The following is a 26992-nucleotide window of genomic DNA, read 5'->3' as shown; positions in this document are numbered from 1 at the left end:
GAGAACATTCTCATTCTTCTATTTTTAATATTAGTGGGAAAACCGTGGACTAATGTCCTTAAAACTCTGGTCAAATATCTTTGTCCAGCCAAAGCCCTTTGACATCAGCGAAAGATATTTGAATCATTTTGTCTTCCTTTGATAAGTTTATTTTGCTATCCTAAATATACAAGATTATATACATTTACATGTGCCTTGATTAAAAGGGTGTCCATGGCGGTACACTTTTAGCCCTCTTCACAGTTCTTGTGTGTTGCCAGTGACATGTAACTATGGAAACGGTGGTTGCCAACACACATGCGATGACACCGACGTCGGGCCCGTGTGTGGATGTCATCAGAAATATGCCCTGCATTCGGACAGCAAGACCTGCATTGGTAAGTCACTCTCTCTCATACACACACACACTGCCGTTTAGCTCTTCTTCATGGAAACCTTGGCCTCGTCATATTTACACAATGTGCCAAGGGAGAGAGTGAGGTGAGTGAGCTTTACAAGGGTTATAAGTGCAAGGCTGTTTCTGACAGATTGGACAGAATGTTTATTGAAGGAGTTTCTGTAGGCCGGCCGAATGGTCCATATCACCGTTTCAGCAATGAGGGTCCTGGTACGCTGCGGTGAAGAGAGTGCATTGGGTTCTGGCATGGCTAACCCCAAAGATTGGCCTCACATCTCAGAGACGAGCACCCCACATCCCAGTCCATGTGGCATCCAGGAACAAACTACTTCCTTGTGGTTCAAGGCTCTGTAAACATATGCAGTTCAATTGTAGCGTCCTACAGTCATGAAGCAAAACGACTTTTTGTTTCCCTCGGAAAATGGAAGAAGATTTGAACAGGCTGTTGAGCTACAAAAGTTATAGAAAAACACCATGGAAGTTGTCTCAAATCTACGGTCCACAGATAAATCCGGTGTGGTTAATGCACAGTGTTTAATGTGGACAAAGGCAAATGATATTTGCATAAAAAAATTTCAAAGTTAATTTTCGTAGGAATGCATGAGAAATTGGATATATTGTTTATTATATTTAATTGTGCATAGTCATTTCTGCCCGTTTTACATTTAGATTGCTTAAAACTCAAAATTAAATAAAAAACATGAATAGTTTAATAGCACCATTAAATATATATTTTCATTTTTTTTTTTTTTGTACTTTAGATTAAAATGTTGTAATGGCTAAATTTAAAACAGACAGGATTGTAATATCAGAGCATCTGTACCTTTTTTGTAGTTTCTCAGCCCCTGTCTTCATTCAGTTTTATTAGATGTCCAATGGAGCTACTGAAATGACTAAAAATGTAATAAAATACTCTCTAATCACATGTGCATACATTCAAATATAACACAACAGGTTTGTCATAAGCACCAATGATGAGAAGATTCAGAGATTGACTTCATGTTTCATATATCATCTACAAATCCCGGCCCATGTAGCATCCATGAAAGCATCAAATCTGGATGGCAATGCTTGCTTTAGCAGTTAGCAGCTAATTCAATGATGGGAAAGCCCATTAGATTTGACACTCAGGGAGCGACACAGCTTATTTGGTCATTCATCTTCTCGTCTGGCTTTCATGCTCTCATTGTCTCACACATACAGCTCCATGGGACTACGTAAGGATGGATTGGGTGAAAGAGATGTGTGTACTTGTGTCAGTCTGGGAAGATGTGCTTGATGATGGAAATTTTATCGCTGAACTCTCAGTGTGCAAAACACATTCATCATCCTGATAATGGTGCAAAAGCCAACCAGTCAGCCCATGGAGTTCTGCCATATTTGCAGAAAGGGAAAACTTAATATGCCATGTGGGTACGGCTGCATCCAGGGGCAATACTTCAGAAATTAAGAGGAAAAGGTGTTTTCTTTCTTTTTCGGTTCTCTCTTTCTTTAGAAATTCAACAAGACAAATGACCCACTGTAGGTAAGTTTAATTTTTATGCTTTTTTTCTCAGGGTAAACCTCGTGTTCTCTGCCATGTTTGACCGGCTTTTATGACTTCTTGTGCCAACGTCTATATGAGTTCCAAAGAGCATCTTTTATGTCATTTGGCTCTAACAAGTTTTTGCTGTCTCCTCAATAAACTTGCTGAAACTGAAGGCTTCATTATTATCATTAGCTGATGAAAGTTTCTTCCTGTTACAAGGCTACATACACTCCAAGTTTAACATTTAGATCGGTCAATATCATAGTTTTATGTGTGTAAGCATAAAACCTTCCAGACAGTGTGTCCAAAACACATTAGCTGGGCCTGGGACTAAAACATTGTAATGAGGAGATTGAGACTTACAGTAGTAGTTAGCAGATGGGTTTAGTGGGCTCAAATAGCCTTTTGAACAAGTGAAGGGTCATCAGCCATCAGAAGCACACAGGAAATAAATTTACACTCTTATTTTTTTACCGCACCGCAGGGTGACTAATCAGATCCTCACGCTCAGTCCAAGATCTTAGTGACATTAGAAGTGTGTTTAAAGGAGCATTTTGTTTATGTTGTCCTAGTATGTTAATCGTCTTGAACTTAGTGGTATGGATACAAATGCACAAATGCCTTACTTATAATCAGGCATGATTGATTTTTCCACAAGCTAAATTGTCCAGTAGCAGGATGGTTACAGAGATAAAATAAATACTCTTTGGATGGTCATGTAATCGCAAAATGGTAAAACAACTTTTATTATGCCACTGTTTTGTCTTAATCTCATGTGGTTGTACATAAATTCAAATAATTTTTCTTTAAAATTCTGTTGTGCAAAACATTTTTAATAAAAGGAATAATGTGCACCGTTAAAGGCATAGTTCAGGCCAAAATGAAAATGGTCTCAACCTTCTGTCATTGCAAACCTGTATGATTTTCTTTGTTCATGGGTCAACTGCTGTTTTGGACCCATTAAAGGAACATATTAGTAGCTAAATGATACATATTAGTACCTTTTACAAGGGTATTGCCTCCGTGACCGCTTTTGTACCTTTTTTCTGAGAGTGTGTGGAAACAAATACACTGTAATTTTCTCAAAATGTCTAATATATCTTCCTGAAGAAAGTAAGTCAGTCATACAGGTTTGGAAAAACATGAAGGTGAGAAAATGACAGAAAATTGATTTTTGAAACTATGGCTTTAAATAGTTACCTTTTAGCATAATTTAAATGAATTTGAATCTGTAACTTTTTATGGCTGTATACACACACATTTCCATTGGCCACAGGATCCTAAGCAAAAAATTGTGTTTTGTTGTACCTGCTGATTGCCGTACACTGGATTGGTTCATCTCTCTCTGGCAGCTTAGCCTGGAACAAATTCTCTACCATCAAACTCAATCAATTCTTCCTTTCCAGCCTCCACGGAGTGACACCAAACGGCTACAGGGACCAGAAGAGGAGTGTAGAGACTGCTCCCAACCCAACCCTGTCTCCCCTCTCCTCCTTTCTTCCTCCTCCTCTACCTCTCTTCTCTGTCTCTCTGGACCCTTGCTGTGGTCTGTGTTTTTAGCTGTGCTGTGTGGGTCTGGTCTTTCCCTGTGTTTAGCGCTCCTTTAGGATCCCCCTTTCGCTCTTGTGTGTGCCATGTCTCATGGACCCCCTGCTCTTCCTACCGCCTCTCTGGTGAAAGTTACTGATTGCCTGTCTTGTCTGCAATTTAAAGGGTGATTCTGACTGGAATAAAGAGTTTTCTAAGCAAATCTACTAACAAATGCAAGAAAGAAAGGGTAAAATGGGTTAAACACACCTCTCAATTGCAGCCTGATCAACGGTAGCGCCCCCACCAATCAGAAAACAATCCCTTTTGACCAGCCAATCTGTACACCAGTCCCGCCCCCCTGCCTGACCCTCTGAAATCAGCCAGACAATGGCATCTCCTCATCCTTGACCCCTCCCACAACAAGCATGAACCAACCCCATCTGCAACCTTGAATAAAAAAGAGTCACTAAACAATGCAAAACTGGCCTCCACTTAACTTTCATCTGTCACTCTTTTTTCATTTAAAGTGTCCCTCACTCCTCATGCCAATTGCATGTTTTCCTTCTCCCTTAACTCTTGCATTCTTCTTATCGGCTTACTTCCTGTCCTCTCACATTAACGCATGAGCTGTTATTTGCCTGCATGGTTTTGTCTGTGTGAAATTTCTTTCTATTCCGTTGTTTTTCCTTCTTTATTGTTAAAAAAACAAAAAACAAAAAAGGAACATTAATAGTAACCCCTCTGTACTTATCTGGTTACTGTAGTCACATTAGAGGTAGTGGATAATTGATAATTTTGTCTTTTGCTTATCTATTTAATTTTTCTTTGACATCACACTCACTCCAGCCTCTGATTGGTGGAGTCCTCTAAATGTGGCCAGTCAGAGACAAGTCTGTATACACTCAAATCATGAACACACAAATAGTACAGACAGATTCCTGTAAACATGCGCACCCAATGTTATTCTAGTGTCCTTCAGTCTTTGACTGAGGACGAGAGGACAAACAGATTTTCAGTGCCTGATCTTAAAGGGAGGGTTCATCCAAAGCAATTTACTCTTCCTCAAGTTGTTCCAAACCTGTACAAGTTATAAGTTATCATATGTCATCAAAAATGTAAAAGTCATGTATTCAAATATTCCACATCAGGAAATCTTGACTACTTTTGACATTAAACTTGGCATAACGCAAAAAAAGAGATGATTTTCAGTGAAACAAAACTTATATTTAGGTGTTATTCTCACACAGCTTATATATCTTCAGAAGCCTACAAATATTGTCAGAACGGCTATGTTTATGATGTGTTTTTAAGAGTAATTTTAAGAGCTTGAGAGCTTCTGTCCCCTTTCGTTTAACAGAAAAGAGCAATCACACAGAATGTGTGAACATTCTGCTTAGTATGTACTATTGGGTTCTACCAAAGATAGAAAGTCAGACTGGTTTGGAACAGAGAAATTATTCAAGAACTGTCATCTTGGGGTGAACTGTCCCTTTAAGGCAGACTTCCACATCCTGATTGGCCCTTGAATTCTTGCCTCCACCCATGCAGGATTGGCTCCCTGCAGCCCAGAACACTCTAACACCAATCCTGTGCTTGTATCTGCATGCTCGGAAGTCATTACCGTCCTCACGACCCGCATCCGGTCATTCCCTACACTCGGAAAGCGGTTTTTTGCATTGACTCAACTGTCAAAGCCAGTTGTAATATGTGTTCCATAGACAAACAGGCAACCAGCGCTGCCCCAGACTCTGTCATTCATCCACCTCTTGGCATGCCCCACCTTCCTCTCATGGAACCCACCATGAGACCTCCATCCTTCTCATGTCATCCTCCTTTCAGCTCCTCCTCTGTCACTGAGTGTCTACAGTGTCCTTTCTGTGTCCTGTTTTGTCATCATCTCATGATCATGCAGTTGATCATCCTGCCCCTTCTTTTTCTGTATCTCCGTCTCACTCTCTCCCTCCTCCACTGTTTGTCCTCTCTGTTGCTGAGGTAAACAAGTGGCTGTTTGATATGGAAGACGAACTACAACGGAAACAGTGTCTTATTGTCAATCTCAGCCCCTCCCGTCCAAATCCTGTTCCCCTTTTTGTTAAGCTCCTCCCACATTTCCATGTTCGTTTCCCCCTCATTTTGGGAGATCTTGATATTCTTTTATTTGTTCATGTGATTAACACTCTAACAGGGTTATTTGCGCTTCTTCATGGCTTTATGCCTCTTGGCTTTGGTTTGGGCTCAAACGCCAAGATGGTGAGGCAGCCTGTGTTCCGGCGTCTACGTCCACGTCAGCGGGGGCATGTCGCCAGAGGCGGGTCGGCCTGTAGCAGGGCTGTCTGTGCGGTCGATGGACATTGGGCTTCTCATTAACCTACTCCTCCCTGTTTGTCCCCTGTCACTTGTGTTTTAGAGAATGATGAGGCTGCAATTGAGAGCTCTGAATTCAATACCACGTCAGTAGCTGATGTGGACAAGCGGGTGAAACGTCGTCTACTTATGGGTAACTCTTTTCTTCCTCTTTCTATGTGTTGCCATGGCGCTTGTGCTTCTACCCCCTCGTTTCTTTCTGTCCTTTAGTTTGTTTGAGTTGCTTTGCTTTCCTTTGCCCCTCCCCCGAGGTCACTCGTTCGATATGTCTGTGTCTGACCCTACTACAAAGTAGAGAAATGTCCCTTCAAACATGACAAGGTTCCTTTTGCACTCTCCTCAAACTTTCTTCATCGCCCTCACCTCTCCTCTTTGACAAAACAACACAACAACTAACAACTGACTGCTTCCATCCACTCCCATTTCCAAAGACGGCAACAAAATTGACACTGGATTGCCCTACACTGGATAGTAAACCAATTCTCGCTTGTCCAGTTGAACATTTCACTGTATGACATTAGTTGTAATTGGACAGTTTTAAACAGTGATTAGTTGAACTGGAGGAACATTTGTGGGCTGAATACTGAACAAATAATGGCAGGATCATTTTATGGAAGAAGAATGACATGAGGGTTGGTTCAGACGGTTCCACATCATAGGATGCTGTGGGCTGTGGGCTGTGGTGAACCGCAGCGGAAGATGCCTGACTTCATTTTTACGCTCTGTTAATAGTATGTGTTCTTAAAAATTAAACATTGGCATTTATCATCTGACCGCATTTACCCTCTGTCATCTACACTCCATAAACTTAGTGTCTGTAAATTTGCTCACCATTAGAAATGTTTCTATTCTCCATGCTCTCCTTTTTTTAAAGTCAACATGAAATGCAAAACCCATTTTACTTTCGCAATGATGCTTTTCTAATTGAAACAAGCTTCAATTAAAAAACTGCAGTATTTGATTTTATCAATTGGGCATTAATTGGTCATGGAAAATGCTTGCTAAATACCAAAAATGGACCAATAAATGGTGAATTTTTTGTCATTTATATGAAAAAAAAAATTGTAATACAGACTGGCTCGCAACAGAAAAATAATTCTTACCTGTATAATGGTATATTTCATAACTCCTTGACAGAAAAAGAAAGTCATAGAGCCAAAGAAAGTCATGCTATTGGATGCTTTTTTCTAACAATATACTGTGCATTGGTGAACTGTTCACATTAAGATCAAGAACGTATTGAGAAAGTAAATAGGTCAACTTTGGTTTCATGTTGACTGTAATGTGTCTTTAATAGAGGAATGATTGTTTCCAGGGTGCCGAACAGAAATGCAGAATAAAGTGTTAGTTTCCAGTCCATCTGCTACAGTTAGTTCTCCTAAAAGAGAGAAGATAACTCACACAGACTCAAGCCTCAGAAATATATCAACCATTTAGCCATTTGTCCTTGAATTCATGAACCAAGGCCAAGATGTTGTCAGTCAGACAACAGATCTGTCTTTGTATGGCAGAAAAACTGTTTGTAAAGTATTTGGTAGGACAGACCAGACACTTTTTTGAACTATGAGGTAGTAGAGGGCTCATTTGTATTATTATTATTATTATTATTATAATTATTATTATTATTATTATTATTATTATTATTATTATTATTATTATTATGTGACTAAACAATTTAATTATTTAATTATTGCAAGTTTTTATTAAGATGTAAAAAAATAAATAAAAATAAAGATTTAACCAAATTGCAATTTTAGGTACATCCAGGAACCTGACTATGCAGAAATGTCTGTTTTTCACCCTTTATCACCATCCTTCTTTCTTTGATCATTTCTGAAATAGTGTCTTTGGTTTATGACATTACTTTCTCCTCCCTGTAGTAATGTAGCTACATTGAAGAAATACAAAAGGTTAACCCTCCTTTGCTTCTCCCCCATTTTAGTTTGAGTTTGATGTCCCCCTTGACCTGATACTTCATTATTTTCTTCCCTATAATGTGTTTGTTTCTTTTCAAAATCCTATTGGTCCTAGGAATTAAATATATATATAATTTTTTTATGCTTTTTTAAAATATATATTAAAATTAAATTTATGCATTTAGCAGACGCTTTTATCCAAAGCGACTTACAGTGCATTCAGGCTATCAATTTTTACAGATCATGTGTTCCCGGGGAAATGAACCCCCAACCTTGCGCTTGATAGCGCAGTGCTCTACCAATAGAGCTACAGGAACACTATCTATTGTATTATATTATACTATTTTAAATATTATAACAAACCTTATATACATATAGACCATATATTGATCATGCTGAACTGTTTGGAGAGGTTGTGAAGACTTTTGAGAACTTGTCGACAAGTCACATGTGATGTCACCACCGTCTAACTCACTGACCTCATTATTTCACCAGTCTAAGATCATGTTCCAAGTTTCATAATACACAAATGGGCCCATTATGATAGATTCACACGAATGGCTTGGCTTTGCATGTGAGTGTTTGTGCAAGTGTGTGTGTTCTATCACACAGGAGAATGCTACATTTGACACTCGGCCTTCCCGCTTCATCCTGCCCTCCTGTCACAGCTGGGGCCAACAGCACCAGGATGTGACCGATCCTAACAAATTAAACTGGAATATTGGTGTCCGAAAGAAAGCTCCTATTGTACCCAGGCATGATGGGAAACCCAGAGACTGGAGAAGAGGAGAACAAGAAGAGAAAGTGAGACCCTGAACACAAAGAGGTGTTTTTAAAAGGTGGTCACTTAGCAGCAGGGTGGAATTGAAGGAATTTGATCTAAATAAACTGCCATGTGTCGGGCACATGTGGAAAGGGGCTGATTCTGATGCATTGCCGTTGACCTCCATGTCACACACACCTGGGCAGCTGTCTCTGGGCTCCGACCGTTGAAGATGGTGTGCAGCCTGGATTTACCACCTCATCTAAAGGTTGTTGTATGAAATGAAGCCCGCGATCTGTGGTTTCCTCCACCTCCCAAAGAAGGGCTGCTTTTGAGCAGTGGGACGTTCAGTCAAATTCTCTCCAGTCGTCTGTGGGCTTCTAGTTTTATCTGGCCATTTGCCAACAAGAGGCGACGAACATGAAAATGATGGCTGATGAATCTTATCTTTCGTCTTGGAGAGATATATAAACATACAAATCCATTAATCAGAAGACCACTCCCATTTAGAGTTAACCACACCCCTTTTTGAGAATATTTGATTTAGGTATTTGGTACAGAAGTTCACAGCTAACTTAATCAAACTTTGTTTGCTTGTCCCATGTACATGTCCCTGGGCAAAAGACGGTCCAGCTGTTCTTGGAGCAGTTGAATTGCCCATAGCATTAGACTCTAATAACAGGGTCTTTTGACATGTTCAATAAATCATTAACAGAAAGCCACACCACACCCCAATCTTGCAGAAAAAAATGTCCTGTTTTGGTTGGAGTACCTCAATGCCTTGACTCTTTTGTATCCTCAAACAAGTTCCCTGTGGGTCTTTGTCTTGGACTGTGTGGTCAACAAAAAGCAAACATCATGGCTTATAGCAAAGATCCAAAATGGACATGTTGGCTCCTGACCATGAAAAATCAGACTTCGTAGAAGTTAACCTTGCACCGTGTGCTGACCAGGTGTGGTTATGGGCATATAATCTGGTCCAATCAGAACATATCTGGTGTTTAATATAGATTAATGTGGAGTGAGAGTTTGGACCAATAAGATTTCACAATGGGTGGAGCTACTGACAAATCTCATACAAATGTGTAGCTGTTTTTTTGCATAAAATTATTATGTTTCATATGAACATGGTTGTGTGATGACATCACATGTAAGACAAGTTAGCAAATCGAACCCTGAGTTGGATATTGAGTTTCATATATTACATTTCCTATATTAAGTTTTAATGGGTAAAACAGTTTCATATGCATCCAAATTAAAGTAAAACAATGTTTTTTTTTAACTGCTTGTTTTGACTTTCTCTCCACAGTCATTCATATGACAAGACTAACCATATCACCTCTGGTTCCACTCTCCACATTCAGAAACGCTGTTCTTTTTCTGATTTCCCTTCTGTTAACTTTAACCTCAGGAAAAAAGCACGGCTCTCTTCTTTTGTTTGTTTTTTATTTCACATTTTGATTGACAAAGCTGCCAAGGAAGTTTTTATCTCTGGCTTTAGGAGGGCTGAGGGATGGCCCTGATTTTATGCAGTATGTGTTTTATGTCTGTCACGAACCTTGTCATCTTCTAAGTGCTGTTTTAGTTTCGTTCTCCCTAATAAACTACTAGCTGCACCCACTGGGATTAATTTTTTACATGCACCCTTTCAAAAAAATAGTTGCGGTCAAGCCCAGCTCTCAAAACAACTACACATCCTCACTTATTCCTTAGTTAACCGTGTCTAAAGCTGTCAACAACTGTTGAAAAGTGATTTCTAATCATGTTTATGCTCCCTTACTTCCTCTGTCTGTCCCATGCTGTGTGTTTGTTTACCCAGAGACCTGTGCAGTGAACAACGGCGGTTGCGATCGCACCTGCAAGGACACGGCCACCGGGGTGCGCTGCAGTTGTCCGGTGGGCTTCACCCTTCAACCCGACGGCAAGACCTGCAAAGGTCAGTGTAGATGTGTGGTGTATGTGTGACTTGTGTTTAAAGTTGCAAGGAGCATGTCCTGATTTCCTCCCTCTGTGTGCTTTTGAATGTCAGGGAACAATTTGAGATTTCCTGTATTTGGACTGCAATGCTCGGATTAAATTGGAGACGCGTTATTAGATGAATTCCTTCGCTCAAAATGGTCAGGTATTGGCGGATGTGTGGGGGTGTGTGATTCCAAGCCAAGACCAACTTGCCTTACGTCCATTTGTCCTGTCGTCTGGAATGGGTCGGTGATGGCTGTGTTGTTGTTGCTTTGGCTGCGAAGCATTTCTTCTTCCGAAATTCCAGCATTGACGTCAATGACCAGGGGTTTCAAAGTAAAACTACTGCGGAGCGATCTTGGTACAGTGTGATGGTGGGTTCTCTCTAAACAAACACACTCGAGAACTCACTGACCATACGATGATCCAAGAGACCTGCACACTTCAAAATGAACTGCTTCCTGTTCTACCTAAATTGGTGTTGGTGAACAAGTATCTCTGTATGGGTTCCTGTGGGTTGCTTCTGGAGAATGTGTCTGAAATTGCCTGCTTTTTCTATTCATCCTGAGTGGTTGCTGTAGTGACAAGGCATGGTCATGTGACAGTTTCTTCAAAGAAGGAAGAGAATGTAGCACAAATGTGCGTAAATCAGCCCCGTCTGCATCATACAGAAAGACGCCTCTGCAAACCAGCCCCTGTTTGATTAGTGAGGCTGAAATACAAAACCACACACACATATAAACACACAATCATGGCACCATGGTAATCATGGCATCTGAGGTTAGACGGCCTTTCTAGACCTTTCTTTTCTGTGCTGATGTATTTCAGTAATCCTTTTAATAATCAAGAGGCTTTTGTTTGCATCACAGCCAATAGAACGATTTGCTACTGAAAAACTAAATTGCAAATGCAAAAAATGTAAATTTTGTCAACTTTTTAAGAGTTTGCCAGCTTTAAAGCTCATAGAAATTAACTTGAATGAATTTCAATTTTACAAGATCTTTAAAATGTTCCCACTTTATTGTGTAATTCTTTGTAAGTTTTGATATGATGGTATTAGAGGGGTGTATTGTGATAGCGTGAGGAGTTTTGCGTATCTCTGTGTTTGTACTGTAAGATGGTTGTTGGTCTGGTTTGGCTGCGACCCTCCCTAATAATTAGGCCCGCCTGAGGGTCTGCCTTCATAAATCCAGCACAAGGCCTTAGATCTGTTCACTGACACACCATTTATCACACACACACTCATGCACTCACACACATACTTTCAGGTCAGTTATCACAGGTGTGCTCTGCCATTGACCGCTTATTACTGCCTGTTAGTGAAATCTGTAAAATAGCATGTAATCAAGCTCTTTAGTAAAAGAACAAGGGTGCAAAAACAGGGCCGAGCATCCTCCTAAAGATGTTACATTGGACTCTAACTGTGAATGTTAGATCTGACACTCTAGACCAGGGGTCCTCAACTCTGGACCTCGAGATCCACTTTCCTGAAGAGTTTAGCTCCAACCCTCCTCACACACACCTGAACAATCTGCACGTAGGTGTGTTTAATCCAGGTAAGAGCTAATCTCTAGGAAAGTGGATCTTGAGGTCCAGAGTGTAAGTAAACAGTGTTTCTCAAGCGTACTTTTGATTGCCCATATAAAATTTAAGTTGGTGCTCTGATGCCTCTGACTTAAATCTGATTGGCTGAAGGTAGGACACACCCATAACAGGCTTAGAGTTCAATAGTGATTGCCCAGTTTTATTTATGTTTTGTTTTTGTTTTTTAGTCTAAAGTGAACAGAAATATAGAGTAAATATTGCATCTTTAACAGACTATTTAGCTGATGGTAATTAGGTTAGATTTAAATCTGGAGGCTGGGATAGATGAAAGCACAATAATGATAGGTGTTCATCCTTCATATGTAATTGCAATGTAAATGTTTCACATAACAGAAAAGACACAAGTGCCACTTATGTAATAACCCAGGCGACTGTGCACTCATACCAACGTTAACCACAGACTAAACAGAAAAGTGCATCTCATACGGATCCGGCTGCTATAATGTGTGAGTGGATGCGTGTAAATGTCTACGAATTACCTTTTCTTATTTTCTTATTCATATTATCGTCTTCACTTTATTTCTCTCACACTGTCTTTCCCCTCCTCACTGAGTGGTCTCGCACGGTGCTGCCCCATCTTGTCTCTTTAACATAATCATTTCAATATAAACTCTTTAGGGCATGTTTAAATGCCTGAATTTGATAAAAGGCCCTTCGTCTGCATTGACAGACAGGAGAGCCCGGCTAGCGCGCTGACAGACGTAAACTCGATCGCACGCTGGAAGATATCGAGCGAGAGAGAGAGAGAAGAAGGGAGGATAGAGAGAGTGATTGAAATGACTGCGAACAGTTTCCAGATGTTTGATTAGTAGGTGTGTGTACAGTGTCATGGGGGGGAAATGAATTATGGGAACGAACAGTTTATCTTGTGTGCATGTGCTCATATCTGTGTGTGTGTGTGTGTGTGTGTGTGTGTGTGTGTGTGTGTGTTTCTTCGGTCCGGCTGCTGGTACCCCAGGCACGTCTCCGCTGGCCTGCATATTTGTGTGTTTGCGGCTGAAATGGTTGAAAGGAGAGTTTAGTCCTTGTCAACCATGCTGGTTACTGTTATTCTGCTGCTAGTATAGCTGACTAGCAATAACCATGCTGGTTGTATGAATCTATCGTTGCCAATTATCACTTTAACTTTGAGTCTCATTAAATTACTCTATTAACCCCTTAAGAATAATGTGCATTGATCTGTGCGCAATAAAACAAATAGAGTTAAATTGAATATATTAGTTTATGAATGGCATTGTATATTATTATTACTTGTAAAATAATAATGTTAATAATAATAATAAGTCTAATAATTAATGTATTAATAACAACAAGAGCAACAACTCTTCTTCTTATAATTATTATACCGTATTTTTTTATTATACATATTAAGACAAAATTAATAATAATAATAATAATATATGAATATTAAACTATGTATAATATGTATAATAATTCACATAGTAATGATAATAACATTAATAATTATGCATTATGAATTATTATTTTTAATACTCCTTCTACAGTACTACTACTAGTTATTATTATTATTATTATTATTATTATTATTACATTAATAAGGGTTGAATTTTACATCAATATGTGAAAAAGCTTTTGGGAAAATATATAAAAATAGTTTTTTGCATGCACTAAAATTACTTAATTTTAAGTTGTTCAGGTAAGTAGAATTTAAATCTTAAAGATATTCAGTTTTGTTTGAGGAACTAACTTTGAGGAATTAACTAAGATACAGCAAAACTTTATATTCTGCTTTGTTTTTCTGAATTAGGTTTACTTTTGAATTGTTTAATTAATTTGTAAAATAAAATAAAATTATTTAAAAAAAATGTTTTTATTGACTATTTATTTGATTTATTTTTTACTATTTTTCTGTATTTTCTGTACCACTTTTGCAAAGATGCTGGTGTGTTATTATGAGATTGTCTGAGATTGTCTGATGTCCATCTGCCTAAGTAGGTGATTCTTGATAAATATGCAGTGTTTTTCTGACCAGATCTTATGCTGTTAGGGTCTTTTCAGAAAGCTCACCTGTCCTCGCAATTACCAGTCAGTACTGTGTAAAGTCTAGAGCTGGTTAGGGCCTGTTTTCTCCATCAGTTCTCCAGTTCTCTCTCTAATCGGGACAGTGAGCTTTGGCACAGATGATCCATTTGTATTAATACACACCGAGCCCAGTAATCTGCACAAAAGCAGCCAGTCGGCATCACCTCGGATGACACCGAGATGCCTCGACGGACTCCCGCACGCTCCAAAGAGTTTTAGTGTCGGGGACGAAATCACGCTGGTTTTTCCTGGCGGCTCTGAACATGCAGCGCCTGTGTTATTACATGGCAAAATCCCTTTATGAACAAAGCAAATAAAACAGGCCATTTAAATCTCCAAAAAATACACTGGCGCGTTCAACGGTGCATTTCTCAGAGATTAGCTAGCCTGAGGTGAGCAGCCTGAAAACGATCTGCAAAAATGCTCCTTTTGTTGAAAACTCTGTCCCAACTTATTTGTAGAGGTTCATGTTTCCACAAATGTATTAATTTTAATTGCTTTTTTCTCTAAATATTTTGGTAAGGCTACACACATCCCTGAGTACAGCCGTTCGCTCTGGAGGTCATGGGGATTCCACATTCTTCTTGCGAACTTGCTTGCTTTTTTTTGAATCAGATTTTTTTTTTTTGAAGATGTTTCTGAGTGCTGTGTGTGTGTGTTTACTCTCCTCATTTCTGAACGAAAATCGATGTAGATGAATCCTCTCAGCCTCTCACCATCCCTGCAGTTGTTTATCATTTACAGATTTGAAAATTGTCCAATGTTTGTTTAAACTCAAAGCTTATTTAGTCCCATTAAACTCCATTATGTGGAACATCATTAGCCCCTGCCTGCACTAAGGAGCCGCTGGAATAAAGTGCATGTTTGTGTGTGTGTGTTGCCTAAAGGGTTTTACACAAAAATATATTCAACCATATATCACGTGTAATATCCCATGTATTTCCATGTCTGTGCTCTCCAGCAGTTTTATAATGGAAATATAGAGCAACTAAACTTTACATATTTAACTGACAGGTAAACATTTATTTATATTTATATCAGACATTTATTAGATATTTATATCAGCTTGACATAAGGAAGCCCTGAGCTGTTCCCTTCCTCTAATTTCCATCATCTCAATATTTAACACGTCAATCAAAAGATGCAAACTTATAGAGATTTTACCATTCTCTTTCTTTTTATTCAGGCTTCTGGAGAAATAGAGCTGTAGAGATGAATGATTTAGGTGGTGTAAGATAATATTATGTAGATTTTAAAGCCAGCAGGATCCATTTTGGTCACAGCTCCAGTTTGATGGATGCTGAAACAGGAAGCATATAACTGTATAAACCAAATGATGTTAAGTTCCAGTTTCTGTGTTTAAAAGAGGGTGATTCATATATTTCTTTTCATTCTAGCTGACACAGTATAACTTTTAGCATAGTATTGTATAACTATTTGACATTTGTTTCAGAATGTTGATTTATTAAAAACAAAGACAATTTGATATAAAATGTTTTTTTTTATAATCACTAGTGTTCTCAGACTTTTGTACACTACATGTTTAATTTTTTTTTTCAAGATTTTCTAAATGATTATTTTGAAACGTGTGCTACAGGTTTTATATCCTATACTGTTCAAAAGTTATTTTATGTTTTTGAAATAAGTCTCTTATGCTCACCAAGGCTTACTTTATATGATCAAAAATACAGAAACACTAATAGAAACATTAATATTGTGAAATATTATTATACAATTCAAAATAGCTGTTCTATTATATATATATATATTTAAATATATATATATAACTATTCATTTCTGTGATTGCAAAGCTGAATTTTTAGTACTCCATGCTTCATTGCCATGATCCTTCAGAAATCATTTTAATATTCTGATCTGTTATTTAAGAAACATTTTATTATTATAATTATTATTATTATTATTATTATTATCATCATCAATGCATATCATGTTTTCAGTGTCAATTAAATGCATGCCTGCTGAGTTAAAATATTAATTTATTTTAAAGAATGTTTTTATTTTAAACATGATTATTAAAATATGAGTCTCGTGTTATGTTGCCACCCCATGTTCAGATAGCATGTGTATCTGTGCTCTTAACCTTAGTTGAAACTTTCTGTCCCACCTCAGTTCAGTTAATATTAGTGCAAACCTGAGCCAACATGTGTTTGCTACAGCTACTGAAATAACTGCAGAGGAAACCCCAAAATCCACACACACACACACACAGTTTCCTACACTTGTTGACGGGATTAGCTTTTATTGGGTTTGTGGACAGTGTGCCAGGGTTGGCTGATATATTTAAGATGACTTTGTGAAGCTGTAAATGTGGCTGTCTGTTTAGGATAACTGTTTATATATCCAAAAAGCTGATTATGAGAATACTTGTACTGGTTTTACACCCCCATATCAGTGTTTTTCACCATTATTATTATTATTATCTCTTCCTCTTCTTGATAGACATTGATGAATGTTTGGAGAATAATGGAGGATGTGATCATTTCTGCCGGAACACAGTGGGCAGTTTTGAGTGCAACTGTCAGAAAGGACACAAACTCCTGACCAATGAACGCACCTGTCAAGGTGAGTCACCTTTCACGCTACATATTGTTTCTGCTTTCTGGATGGATTTACAGATTAAAGTTTTAGATGTACAAGTGTCTTTTACTATTACAGTACACTTTAAGGTTTGCCTTTGTTGACCCCAAAATTAAAATTCTGCAATATAGCAAAAAACAAAAAAGGAGATATTTAGTTAAATGTTCAGGCAGTTCCTATACTTATACATCTTCAAGCTCAATATCAATAAACATTTTCAAAAAGTATCAGAATGGACCTAAATGTTGTTTCTTCTCTACTGTAGTTTTCTTCTGTTGAAGAAAAAAAGGAGATGCTTAGCAAAATGTTCAGGCTGCTCTTATACATAAAACAATTTAAAGCTTCAAAACTAACAATAATAGTATTAAGGTAACATGTCCAAAAATGTTATTATATATTTGTTTTATTCATAAATTTAGGTAGGTTTTAAAAATCTTCCTCTCTGCTGTAGCTCTCAAATTGCAGTCAATCTTGCACTACAACAGCTCGACATTTTTCTAAATATCAACTGTCTGTGAATCTTTCTGAATATCTGTCTATCACACAAACCCATCATACAACTTAAAAAGTTGTGGTTCTTTTTTTTCCAGTTTTGAAGCTTGACACTCACTGTTCACCGCCTGCTGTTTTGTGTGGAAAATAGCAGCATTAATATTCTGCAAAACATTTTCATTTGAAGAATTTAAATTTTGGGTTGACTAATGTGTAAAACCAAGGATGCCTACATGGGCCGACTTGTGGATAGAGAAGCTGATTTCACACACTGTCCCAAACCTCCTCATCAAAAGCTGGCTGTTGTTTTGTTGGGATGCTTTTGTGTCATTTGAGTTGTGTGTGTTTAGTTGAGTTTATTGGAGGTGAATGGTGGCAGATTCCTGAAAGCATGTCAGAGCACGAGTGGGAGTACAAACAGAAATTATTTTATTAAGCTAAACCAAAACACCACACCACCCTATTCCTGGCTATCAGTATGTGGGGTGTGTATGTGTGTTTTTATTGAGGGGTGTGTTGGTGAAGCGCTATGTTTTGGTGGTACCAGTTCTGCTAAGATTATCTATCCATCATTCTTTTTGTCATTCTTGTCTCTTTTTGTTTATTATCCCTCGCTTTATTTTTATAGCTACACTTTTAGTTTTTAATTATTTATTTGCTTTTTTATTCTCCTGATGTCAGACGATCTATCAGGGGAAAATAGCTGCCAGTCACGTGTGGGTGTAACAGTAAAGTTAACTTTTTTTCAACATTTTGACAGCAGTGGTGCTAGGGAGTTGTGGACAGTTGCCAGGCTGTTTGTGTTTGGTTTCTAAGGTGCTCTAAGTGGTTGCTAGGGCCTTGCTAGATGGTTACTATGGTCTTCTGGGTGGTTGCTACTGTAGGTGGTTTCTAGGCTGTCCAGGTTAGTTGCTATGCACTTTCTATCTGGTTGCCTGGTAGTTTTGAGGGTGTTCAGGGTAGTTGCTGTGAAAACTGTTCGATTTTTATTTTTTTAACACTACTCTAAAAAGTCAAAAGAGTGGGCTGTTTTTTTCTTTCTCCTGATGAAATCACCATTTAGGGGTCATTTTTACTACAAGCCAGGAAATTACGACACACAAGTGAATTGCTTTAATAGAACTGTGTGCTTTGTTTTGTCTTCTGCAGATATTGACGAGTGCTCCTTTGAGAGGACATGTGACCACATCTGCAGCAACTACCCGGGAAGCTTTGAGTGTGTGTGTCACAAAGGTCACATTCTCTATGGCCTCACACACTGCGGCGGTGAGTTCAAAATCTCGAAACCAGCCAATGGTTTGCACTCTTTTTTTAAGTATAAAAAGTCACTTTCTGACGGATGAACTGACATCTGTGTGTGACAGATATTGACGAGTGCAGCATTAATAATGGGAGCTGTGATTACGGCTGCGTGAACACACTGGGTAGTTATGAGTGTGTGTGTCCTCCTGGACAAAAGCTTCACTGGAACAAGAAAGACTGTGTTGGTAAGTCCTCCCTTTGTCCCTCATCATGAAATAGCCCATAATGTTTGCCGATTCCATGGTAACCATGCCACACTTGTCCCTCAGAGGTGGTAAAATGCCTCCCGAATGGAAAGCCAGCACCTCGCGCTCAGCTCAGCTGCACCAAGACGGGTGGAGGGGAGGTGTGTTCCCTGTCCTGTCCATCAAACGCCCTTTTCCTGGCAGGTGAAGTACCTCACTTTTTGGGATTTCTGTGGAACTTGGAGCATGTGATTCTGTGTTGTTGTTTGATTGGTTAAATTTGAAAAATGCACATTGTAAATGTCATGCATATAAAAGGAGAAATTATTTAAGTAAATAAGCACTTAATTTATGGTTATTGGCACAAGCAGTCCTTGCCCTCTGCTTCCCTCTAGTGTTTCAAATCTTATATCACATGTGCAATAGGGTCAATCTTGGTTTCAGCCATGATGCATATTTATGAGAATGCATATGCATGAGAATTAACTCACAGTTGACAATAAATACATTAAATTGTCATAATTATAAATGTTAGATGACCATACAAACCATAAAAGAAAAACTGGTTTTTCCAGAGGACTGAGAATGTGATTTTTGACATTCTGAGAGAAAGTGACTTGAAAGAAATGTTGCAATAATATTTCATAAGTACACCTGTCATCTCTGTGGACTGATTTGGTAACGGTATTAAGGTGTTTAGATGCCCAAAACTCGTCTGCAAGGACCATCGGCCAAGAGGAATGTGCATAAACATATTAACACCCAGAAGTAACTTCAGACAAGTCCTGATTCACTAAACTGTGGATCATCCACACAGCTCTTACACAAGGGCCACATTCTCACACAAAAAATAAACTGAATATAAATTATGTTCTCTAAAAACAAGATTTTAAGGAATTTTGACCCTTTTTTTGTAGAAAACAAGGGAAAATTGTGTGCATTTATAACAGCTAATATTATACATTACAAAAATAAATATTCAAAATAGATTATTTAAAATAATATTAAATGTAAAAAATTATAAGAAAAAAATATATATATACAAAAATTATATATATATATATATATATATATATATAATTTATTTTTTTACAGAGAATATATTCTGTATGTGGCAGTCATGGCTTAATGTTTAGAGAGTCGAACTTGTAACCTTGAAGGTTGCAGGTTTGAGTTTTAGGTCCGGCAGGAATTGTCGGTGGGGGGAGTAAATAACCACGATTGAGGTGGGACCCTTGTGTAAGACACCAAGCCCCCAACTGCTCTCCGGGTGCTGTAGCAATATGGCTGCCCACTGCTCCGGGTGTGTGTTCCCAGTGTTTGTGTGTGTGTTCAGTACTGTGTGTGTCCACTTGGATAGGTTAAATGCAGAGCACAAATTCTGAGTATGGGTCATCATATAGGCCACACTTAACATTCAAATAATTTAAGTCCCTAACCCCATTGGAAAATTGTTGTTTTCTTGTTATAGGCATAAAATTACTAAAAAATAAAATTATATGTATAATTATATAATACACATTTATGTTGAAACCAATAAAAAAATGTTGCCAGAACGTAGTGTGCATTATAAAAGCTAATATGCACTATCAAATCTATTATGCAGTAAAAAAATAATTATGCAATAATCTAATGGTGTTTCCTAATAGTAAGTACAAGAATCCATTAAATGAATGAAATTACATTTTCATCTGTAAATAAGATCCATGTGAATCTGGGTATATGAGTATTTATCTTTGTGAGTGTGTGTGTGTGTTTATGACTTTTGGATTCTCTCTACGTGTGTGTTAATGGTCTCTTTGGTTTCACACTGAGCACTAAAGCTGTATAAAACCTCTTTTAATCCTGTTCACCCGGGGTCTGTAGCCACACGCCAACAGAAATATTCAGCCTGCCATTGTACGATTTGTGGCAAGGCCGAAGTCAGGCCAATGACTCTCTAGACAACTTCCCAGTACTCTGTCATCCTGACAGCCAATCCTCTCCACTCACACACACATACATCCTACACACGCACTACAAAACATTACTCAGGTGCATGCAGCACCTGAACCTTAAACATCTGTTTAAACGCTTTTTCTATGTGTGTGTGTGTGTGTGTGTGTTTTGATGTGATTTAGACTCTGAGAACAGTTACACTCTGAGCTGCGGTGTACCTGTCCAGGCAGGTAAAGTTCCAGTGAAGAGGAACATCACTACTTTCGGGAGTAGCTCCATGCAAACCTGCACAGGTACATCTTACATCTGTGTACATCCTGCACTAAACTGTGGTTTATCTGCACAGCTCTGAGACAGACACTACGTTCTCTCTCATAAACATGTATGTACAGTACTACAGTCAAGTATGCACTACAAACAGTAGTCTAGCATGCATTACAAAGCTAGCATGCATTACAAAGTATAGTATGCACTACAAAATATAGTGCACTACGTCACTCGATTCACATAAACGCTCATAAGACCAAACACTTTTCCATTCCTTCCATTCCTTTTCTCTTTTCTTTTCTTTTCTTTTCTTTTCTTTCTCTTATTTAGTTTACTATTTAAATTCTTCCCAATTCTTGTTTCATTGTCCTTTCTTTTTACCTTGTTTCTTTTCTATCTTTTTTTGTTCCCTTTTCTCGTTTTCTTCTACTGCTTCTTGTTTCCTTTACTTTATATTCTTCATTTTTGTCTTTCCATTACATATCTTTCCTTGTTATCTTTTCTTTAAACTCTGTCTTCTCCCGTTTTTGTTTCCAGATTTTTCTGTTTTCTTTACTTACTTTATTTTTTTTCTTTTTCTTTTTCTGGTTTTGTTTTCCTTTTTTTCCAGTTTCTGTTTTTTCCTTTCTTTTTCTTCCCCTTTCTGATTTTTTTCTTTTCCTTTTCTGTTTCAGTCCATTTATCTCCTTTTTCTTCAATTTCATTTTTTCCTTTTCACTATTTTCTTGTTTCCTTTTAATATTTCTTTCCTTGCTTTCCATTCATCTTTTCTTTTCCGTTTTCTTTATTTTCTTCTCCCCTTTTCTAATTTATTTTTCCTTTCCTTTCCTTTCCTTATCTTTCCTTTCCTTTCCTTTGCTTTCCTTTCCTTTCCTTTCCTTTCCTTTCCTTTCCTTTCCTTTCCTTTCCTTTCCTTTCCTTTCCTTTCCTTTCTTTTTCTTTTTCTTTATCTGTTCTCTAGTTTCCTATTCCCTTTCCTTTATCTCTTCTTTTTGCCAATTTCCTTTCCTTTCTTGTCCTGTCCTGTTTCCTTTTGTTTCCTGTTTCTAACAGGCTCAGGTGTATCTCTTTTCTCTTTTTTCTTGTTTCCTTTCCATGCACCATAACTCTAGTACAGTATGTCTTGTAGTAGTAGTCTTACATCTCAGACTCTAGGTTTACTAAGGGCACTGACATTAACATGCCCTTGCCTTGTCCCAGAATGCCTCTCTGGCTTTTTTTGCCCCTCCAGCAGAGATCAGACAGGACAACTGTAAACGACTCATGTGTCATGTCCTGTTCCACTCCATTACATTGCATGACAGACACTGGATCACTAAGAAAGGGCTCAGAGAATTAGTACAGGTCCCATCATTGAACCCTGGTCACAAACACGCTACTATTATCCCCAGTACTTTCTCTTTCCCAGCTCTCAGAATTCGACATTCCCCATGTGGTTCATTGTGTAGATTTTGGACAGAAAAGCAAGACAGACAGCCTGCTTAGAAATACCCTTGTATACACACACACACACACCGCTTCTTGTTTTGGACGGCAAACATAGGAATGCCGTGAACCTGAGTAAATGACTCTGTGCTGGCTGCACATCTACATGCTGACAGATTTGAAATACAGAGACGGGATTCTACCACAGCGGTTCCTGAGGGCCTCTACACAGGGCCCGGGGGGAATGAGTAAACAGACAGTTCACGCTCGATTCACACATTCTGAAAAAGAAAAAAACACGGCTGAAAGGTTCACTACCAGACTCCTACTGCCAGGTCCAAAACCGCCACACGCTCGATATGGTTCTAGAAGACCAGCTGAAGTCCTCAACCACAACTCCAGACCCTTCGTCTCCCTTCATTCTCTCACTGATTTTGGACTTATTGTGCTAAACTAGATACTCACATTTTTAATACTTTGGAATGGGTCGCTCAGCCCACAGGACAGATTTAGTGTGTTTGAATGTTGGATTTCTAAAAGGCCTCATATTTTGTTGTTTTCCATGACTATTATCCAAACCATGCAAGTGAAAGTGAGACTTTGCCGATTTCCTGTCTATCAGAGACGCTGGCCCAGCCTGTGAAGCAGAAAGCACGGTTTAAGATCAAAGACGCCAAGTGCCACCTGAGACCCCGCAATAAAGAGAAACACAGGGAACTGGGAAAACAGGGCCTTCAGGGTGAGAAATAACACTCCAAACACTGCACGTTCAAAAGTATGTTTTCATAAAATTATGAAATATGTATAGTCTAAATCATTTTCATTTCCTTTTCTCTTCTTTTTTGTCCTGTTTCATTTCCTTTCCTTTCTCTTTTTTAATTTCATATTTTCCCTTTCATTTCATTTCCTTTTATCTTCTTCTTTTCTTATATCATTTTACTTTTAAAATGATTCCTGCTTTTTCTTCTCTTTTCCTTTAATCTTTTTTGTTTTCTTGTTTTTATTAACTGTTTCCTGTTTTCTTTCCTTTTTTCACGACTTATTTTTTTTTTGTTCTCTTTACATTTTCTGCCTTCCCCAGTTTTTTTTCCTAATTCCTCTTTTTCTCCTTTCTTTTTGCTCTTTACCTTCCCGTTCATGTTTTCTTCCAATTACTTTTCTCTTCACCTTTTAACTTTTTTTCTTTTCTCTACTTTTTTCCCATTTCTATTTAATGTTCCCTATCATTTTTTCAGATTTTTCTCTTCACCCTTTCTCTTTTCTTTCTCATTTGCATTTCTTTTATTATCTCTTTTATTTGATCTTTTTACCCATTTCCTTATCTTTTCTGTATCCGTTCTTTCTTCTTCTTGTTTCCTTTTTCACTTACCTTTTTTCTTCTCCTTTCCTGACTACATTCATATTACCTTCACATTTATCTTTCCTTTTCTTTCAGCAGCTGGTCAGTTCCCCTGCACAGACAACTGTCAGGTGACATTTGTGAATCTGAAGTGCGACTCTTCCAAAAAGCGCCGTCGTGGCCGCAAGTCTCCATCCAAAGAAGTCTCCCACATCACAGCGGAGTTTGAGATGGAAATGAAAGAAGAGGAAGCCTCAGGTAACATTGCTTTAATGTGTGTACATTCGCTCTCTCTACGTTTACAGTGTCATTCCATCTGTGAATTTAGAATTCAAATGTGACTTTTTTCATATTTATATATGTGTCAGAATCATGTAATGTGGACTGTGTGCGTGAGAAGACCAAACAGAGGCTGCAGAATGCCATGCGCACACTAAGGAAGTCCATCAGTAAGCAGCAGTTCTACATTCAGTTCTCCGGCACGGCGTACGAGGTGGCCCAGCGTGCCGTGCGTCAGACAGATGGAGATGAGACCTGCAGTATAGGACAGGTCCTCACTGACGGGAAGTGTGGTGAGTATTCTGGGAAACGCTTTTGTTTTCTGATCTGGTGTATTGAAGACAGTTTCATAAGTCTGTGTGTGTCTGGGTGCGTTTCTGTGTGTTCATGTGTCTCCCAGTCAGCTGCGGTGTGGGAACGTTCTACAGCGGAGAAAGGGAACAGTGCGTGATATGTCTGCCAGGAACCTATCAGGACAGAGAGGGCCAGCTGTCCTGCGAGCCCTGCCCCAGCACCGAGGGACAGGGCATCGCAGGGGCCAAGAATGTCTCCGAGTGTGGAGGTGTGTCTGAATGCACATTAGAAAACACTCAATCAATGAATAGCTTTATGATAGTAATGAAACACCTATTGATTATTAGAACTGATTGATGCAAGACCATCCCCTTTTTTTAAATTAATCAATAAATTTTGAAACTCCAGGTCAATATTGCCTGAAAATCCCAGAATTGCCCATTATAATGCAAATGTGAGACTTCTAATGAAGGACTGAGCAAAGTCTGGATCAATATGTAGAAGCTCAATTTGACCATTAAAGCAGCTCAAGCGTAATCGCACCTCAATACTAAGTCATTTTTAGGCGATTCCCATGCGTGTTGCTAATTGCTGTCCCTATTCTCTTAATGAGTAATGGGTGTTTTTTGGGTGTAACGTGCAATAAACCAGTCAGAGTCTTATCTTCCATTCCCTTTAAGAGCCAGTTGCGCTCGTGCCATGACGGATTTGCTATTTACACGGCAGAATTTGGCAAGCGCAAGAACGCACTTCCGAGATGAAACAGACTGCGTCTCCGAGATGAAACGGAGCTGCTCGTGTGCGAGCAAATAGATCTAATTCTGATACATGTGATGACTATCCATTATGACATGTAGGCATATATATATTTAGCCTACAAAAAAAATCTTATCCATTGCAATCCTCTAATTTTTAATATTTGGCATGTATGTGTGCTGCTGTGCGTCCCTGTATTTAATAAGCAGCGTGTACGCTCTTTAAATAGGCTAACAAAGAAAAAACATTGTGCCAGACTTTATACCAGGTTTGAGCTGGTCTATGGCGCAGTCTATTTTCAGCTCCTTAAAATAGCATTGCGCCAGAACACACCTCTTTTTTTAGATCAGCACGCCCATGAGCGCACAAATGAGCGCAAATGCATTTGCTAATTAAACGACGTGACGCTGGACGGGAAAATGTGAACTGCGCCGGACAGAACCTAGCAAACACACTTGCGCTGCGCCTTGAGGCGCATTGCACCGGGTGTATTATAGGGCCCTACATGTTTTTCTTAACCACAGATGGTTAGTCACAGATTGACTAATCCCAAAACTTTTAAGCCTTAGTGTGTAAGTTCTGTTTTTATTTATTAAATGTTGAAATTGTTAATTAATTCATCCTCTGGTTGTAGGCCAGTGTCCTGCTGGTCAGTTCTCTGCTGATGGTTTCCGTCCGTGTCAGCCTTGCCCGCTGGGAACCTTCCAGCCTGAGCCGGGCCGTGTGTTGTGTTTCCCTTGTGGAGGAGGACTCGTGACTAAACACACGGGCAGCACATCCTTTAGAGACTGTGAAGCCAAAGGTAACACTGCAACTCCTGGATAGCACTTTTTCTTATGTGCTTACATACAGTAATTTGCATTCTCTCTTCCCCTTGTTTCCAGTTCACTGTGCTCTCGGGCATTATTATAATGCCACCACACACCGGTGCATCCGTTGTCCGGCTGGTACCTACCAGTTTGAGTCAGGTCAGAACTACTGCATCACCTGCCCTGGAAACACCACTACAGATTTTGACGGCGCTAACAATGTATCTCACTGCAAAAGTAAGTCAGATCCTTGCAAATCCACTCACAGACCACATAATAAGCAGTGAATTCAAGGGTCTGTCTGTTTTATCCCGTGCAGATCAGCTATGTGGTGGTGAGCTGGGAGATTTCATGGGGTACATCGAATCTCCCAACTATCCTGGTGACTATCCATCTAATGTGAACTGCGTCTGGACCATCAACCCTCCGAACAAGAGACGCATCCTTATTGTTGTGCCAGAGATCTTCCTCCCTATTGAGGATGAGTGTGGGGATGTTCTTGTCATGAGGAAGAGTGGTATACTATACCTCTTGTTTTGGATGTTGGTTAATTATTGCAGCAAGAAACCAAGTTATTGAGCTCCCCCCCTCCCCTTTTTTTTTTTTAGCCCAGCCAACTTCCGTTACAACTTATGAGACATGCCAAACTTATGAGCGACCAATCGCCTTCACCTCCCGTTCACGCAAGCTGTGGATCCAGTTCAAATCTAATGAGGGAAACAGCGGAAAGGGATTTCAGGTTCCATACGTCACTTACGATGGTAAGATAAAGTCCAAACACAACCATATACAGTACATCTAGGCACCCACATTCAGATACAAATCACATACACATACATTTTTTGTTGTTGAAAGCAATGTGTTTGTCATTACAGAAGACTACCAGCAACTCATAGAGGACATTGTTCGAGACGGTCGACTTTATGCCTCAGAAAACCACCAGGAGATATTAAAAGTGAGCATATATTTTCACTACAGCATGTAACTGTAGTCAAATGTGACTTCATCTCCCACTTTTAATTCTCTGTTTCTGCATTTTCAGGATAAGAAGCTGATTAAAGCACTGTTCGATGTGCTGGCTCACCCTCATAACTACTTTAAATACACCGTGCAGGAATCAAAGGAGATGTTCCCGCGATCTTTTATCAAACTGCTTCGCTCCAAAGTGTCCAGGTTTCTACGGCCATATAAATAGAAACCCCG

General features: G+C 38.9%; 1 protein-coding gene across 4 annotated transcripts in view; it reads left to right on the top strand.

Moving 5' to 3' along the window:
- The window catches only part of LOC132098767 (signal peptide, CUB and EGF-like domain-containing protein 1), a 64955-nt gene extending 37963 nt beyond the window's left edge, over positions 1-26992 (top strand). The window contains exons 6-23 of one of the 4 annotated variants that reach the window (XM_059504935.1): positions 261-377; positions 5863-5952; positions 10318-10434; positions 16566-16688; positions 18345-18461; positions 18560-18682; positions 18767-18886; positions 20803-20913; positions 22935-23051; positions 23751-23909; positions 24020-24223; positions 24331-24492; positions 25615-25782; positions 25865-26026; positions 26109-26306; positions 26398-26550; positions 26665-26744; positions 26832-26992. In XM_059504935.1, coding sequence (XP_059360918.1) covers positions 261-377; positions 5863-5952; positions 10318-10434; positions 16566-16688; positions 18345-18461; positions 18560-18682; positions 18767-18886; positions 20803-20913; positions 22935-23051; positions 23751-23909; positions 24020-24223; positions 24331-24492; positions 25615-25782; positions 25865-26026; positions 26109-26306; positions 26398-26550; positions 26665-26744; positions 26832-26984 — 2474 coding nt within the window. In that variant the 3' untranslated portion in view covers positions 26985-26992. Of the gene's footprint in view, positions 1-260; positions 378-5862; positions 5953-10317; positions 10435-16565; positions 16689-18344; positions 18462-18559; positions 18683-18766; positions 18887-20802; positions 20914-22934; positions 23052-23747; positions 23910-24019; positions 24224-24330; positions 24493-25614; positions 25783-25864; positions 26027-26108; positions 26307-26397; positions 26551-26664; positions 26745-26831 lie in introns of all 4 variants that reach the window. The other 3 variants (XM_059504934.1, XM_059504937.1, XM_059504936.1) reach the window with 3 other exon arrangements.

Source organism: Carassius carassius, chromosome 22 (genome assembly GCF_963082965.1).
Source record: "Carassius carassius chromosome 22, fCarCar2.1, whole genome shotgun sequence".
NCBI classification, from domain to species: domain Eukaryota; kingdom Metazoa; phylum Chordata; class Actinopteri; order Cypriniformes; family Cyprinidae; genus Carassius; species Carassius carassius.
The sequence above is the reverse complement of the archived record's forward strand: the minus strand, read 5'-3'. Positions and strand labels throughout refer to the sequence as shown.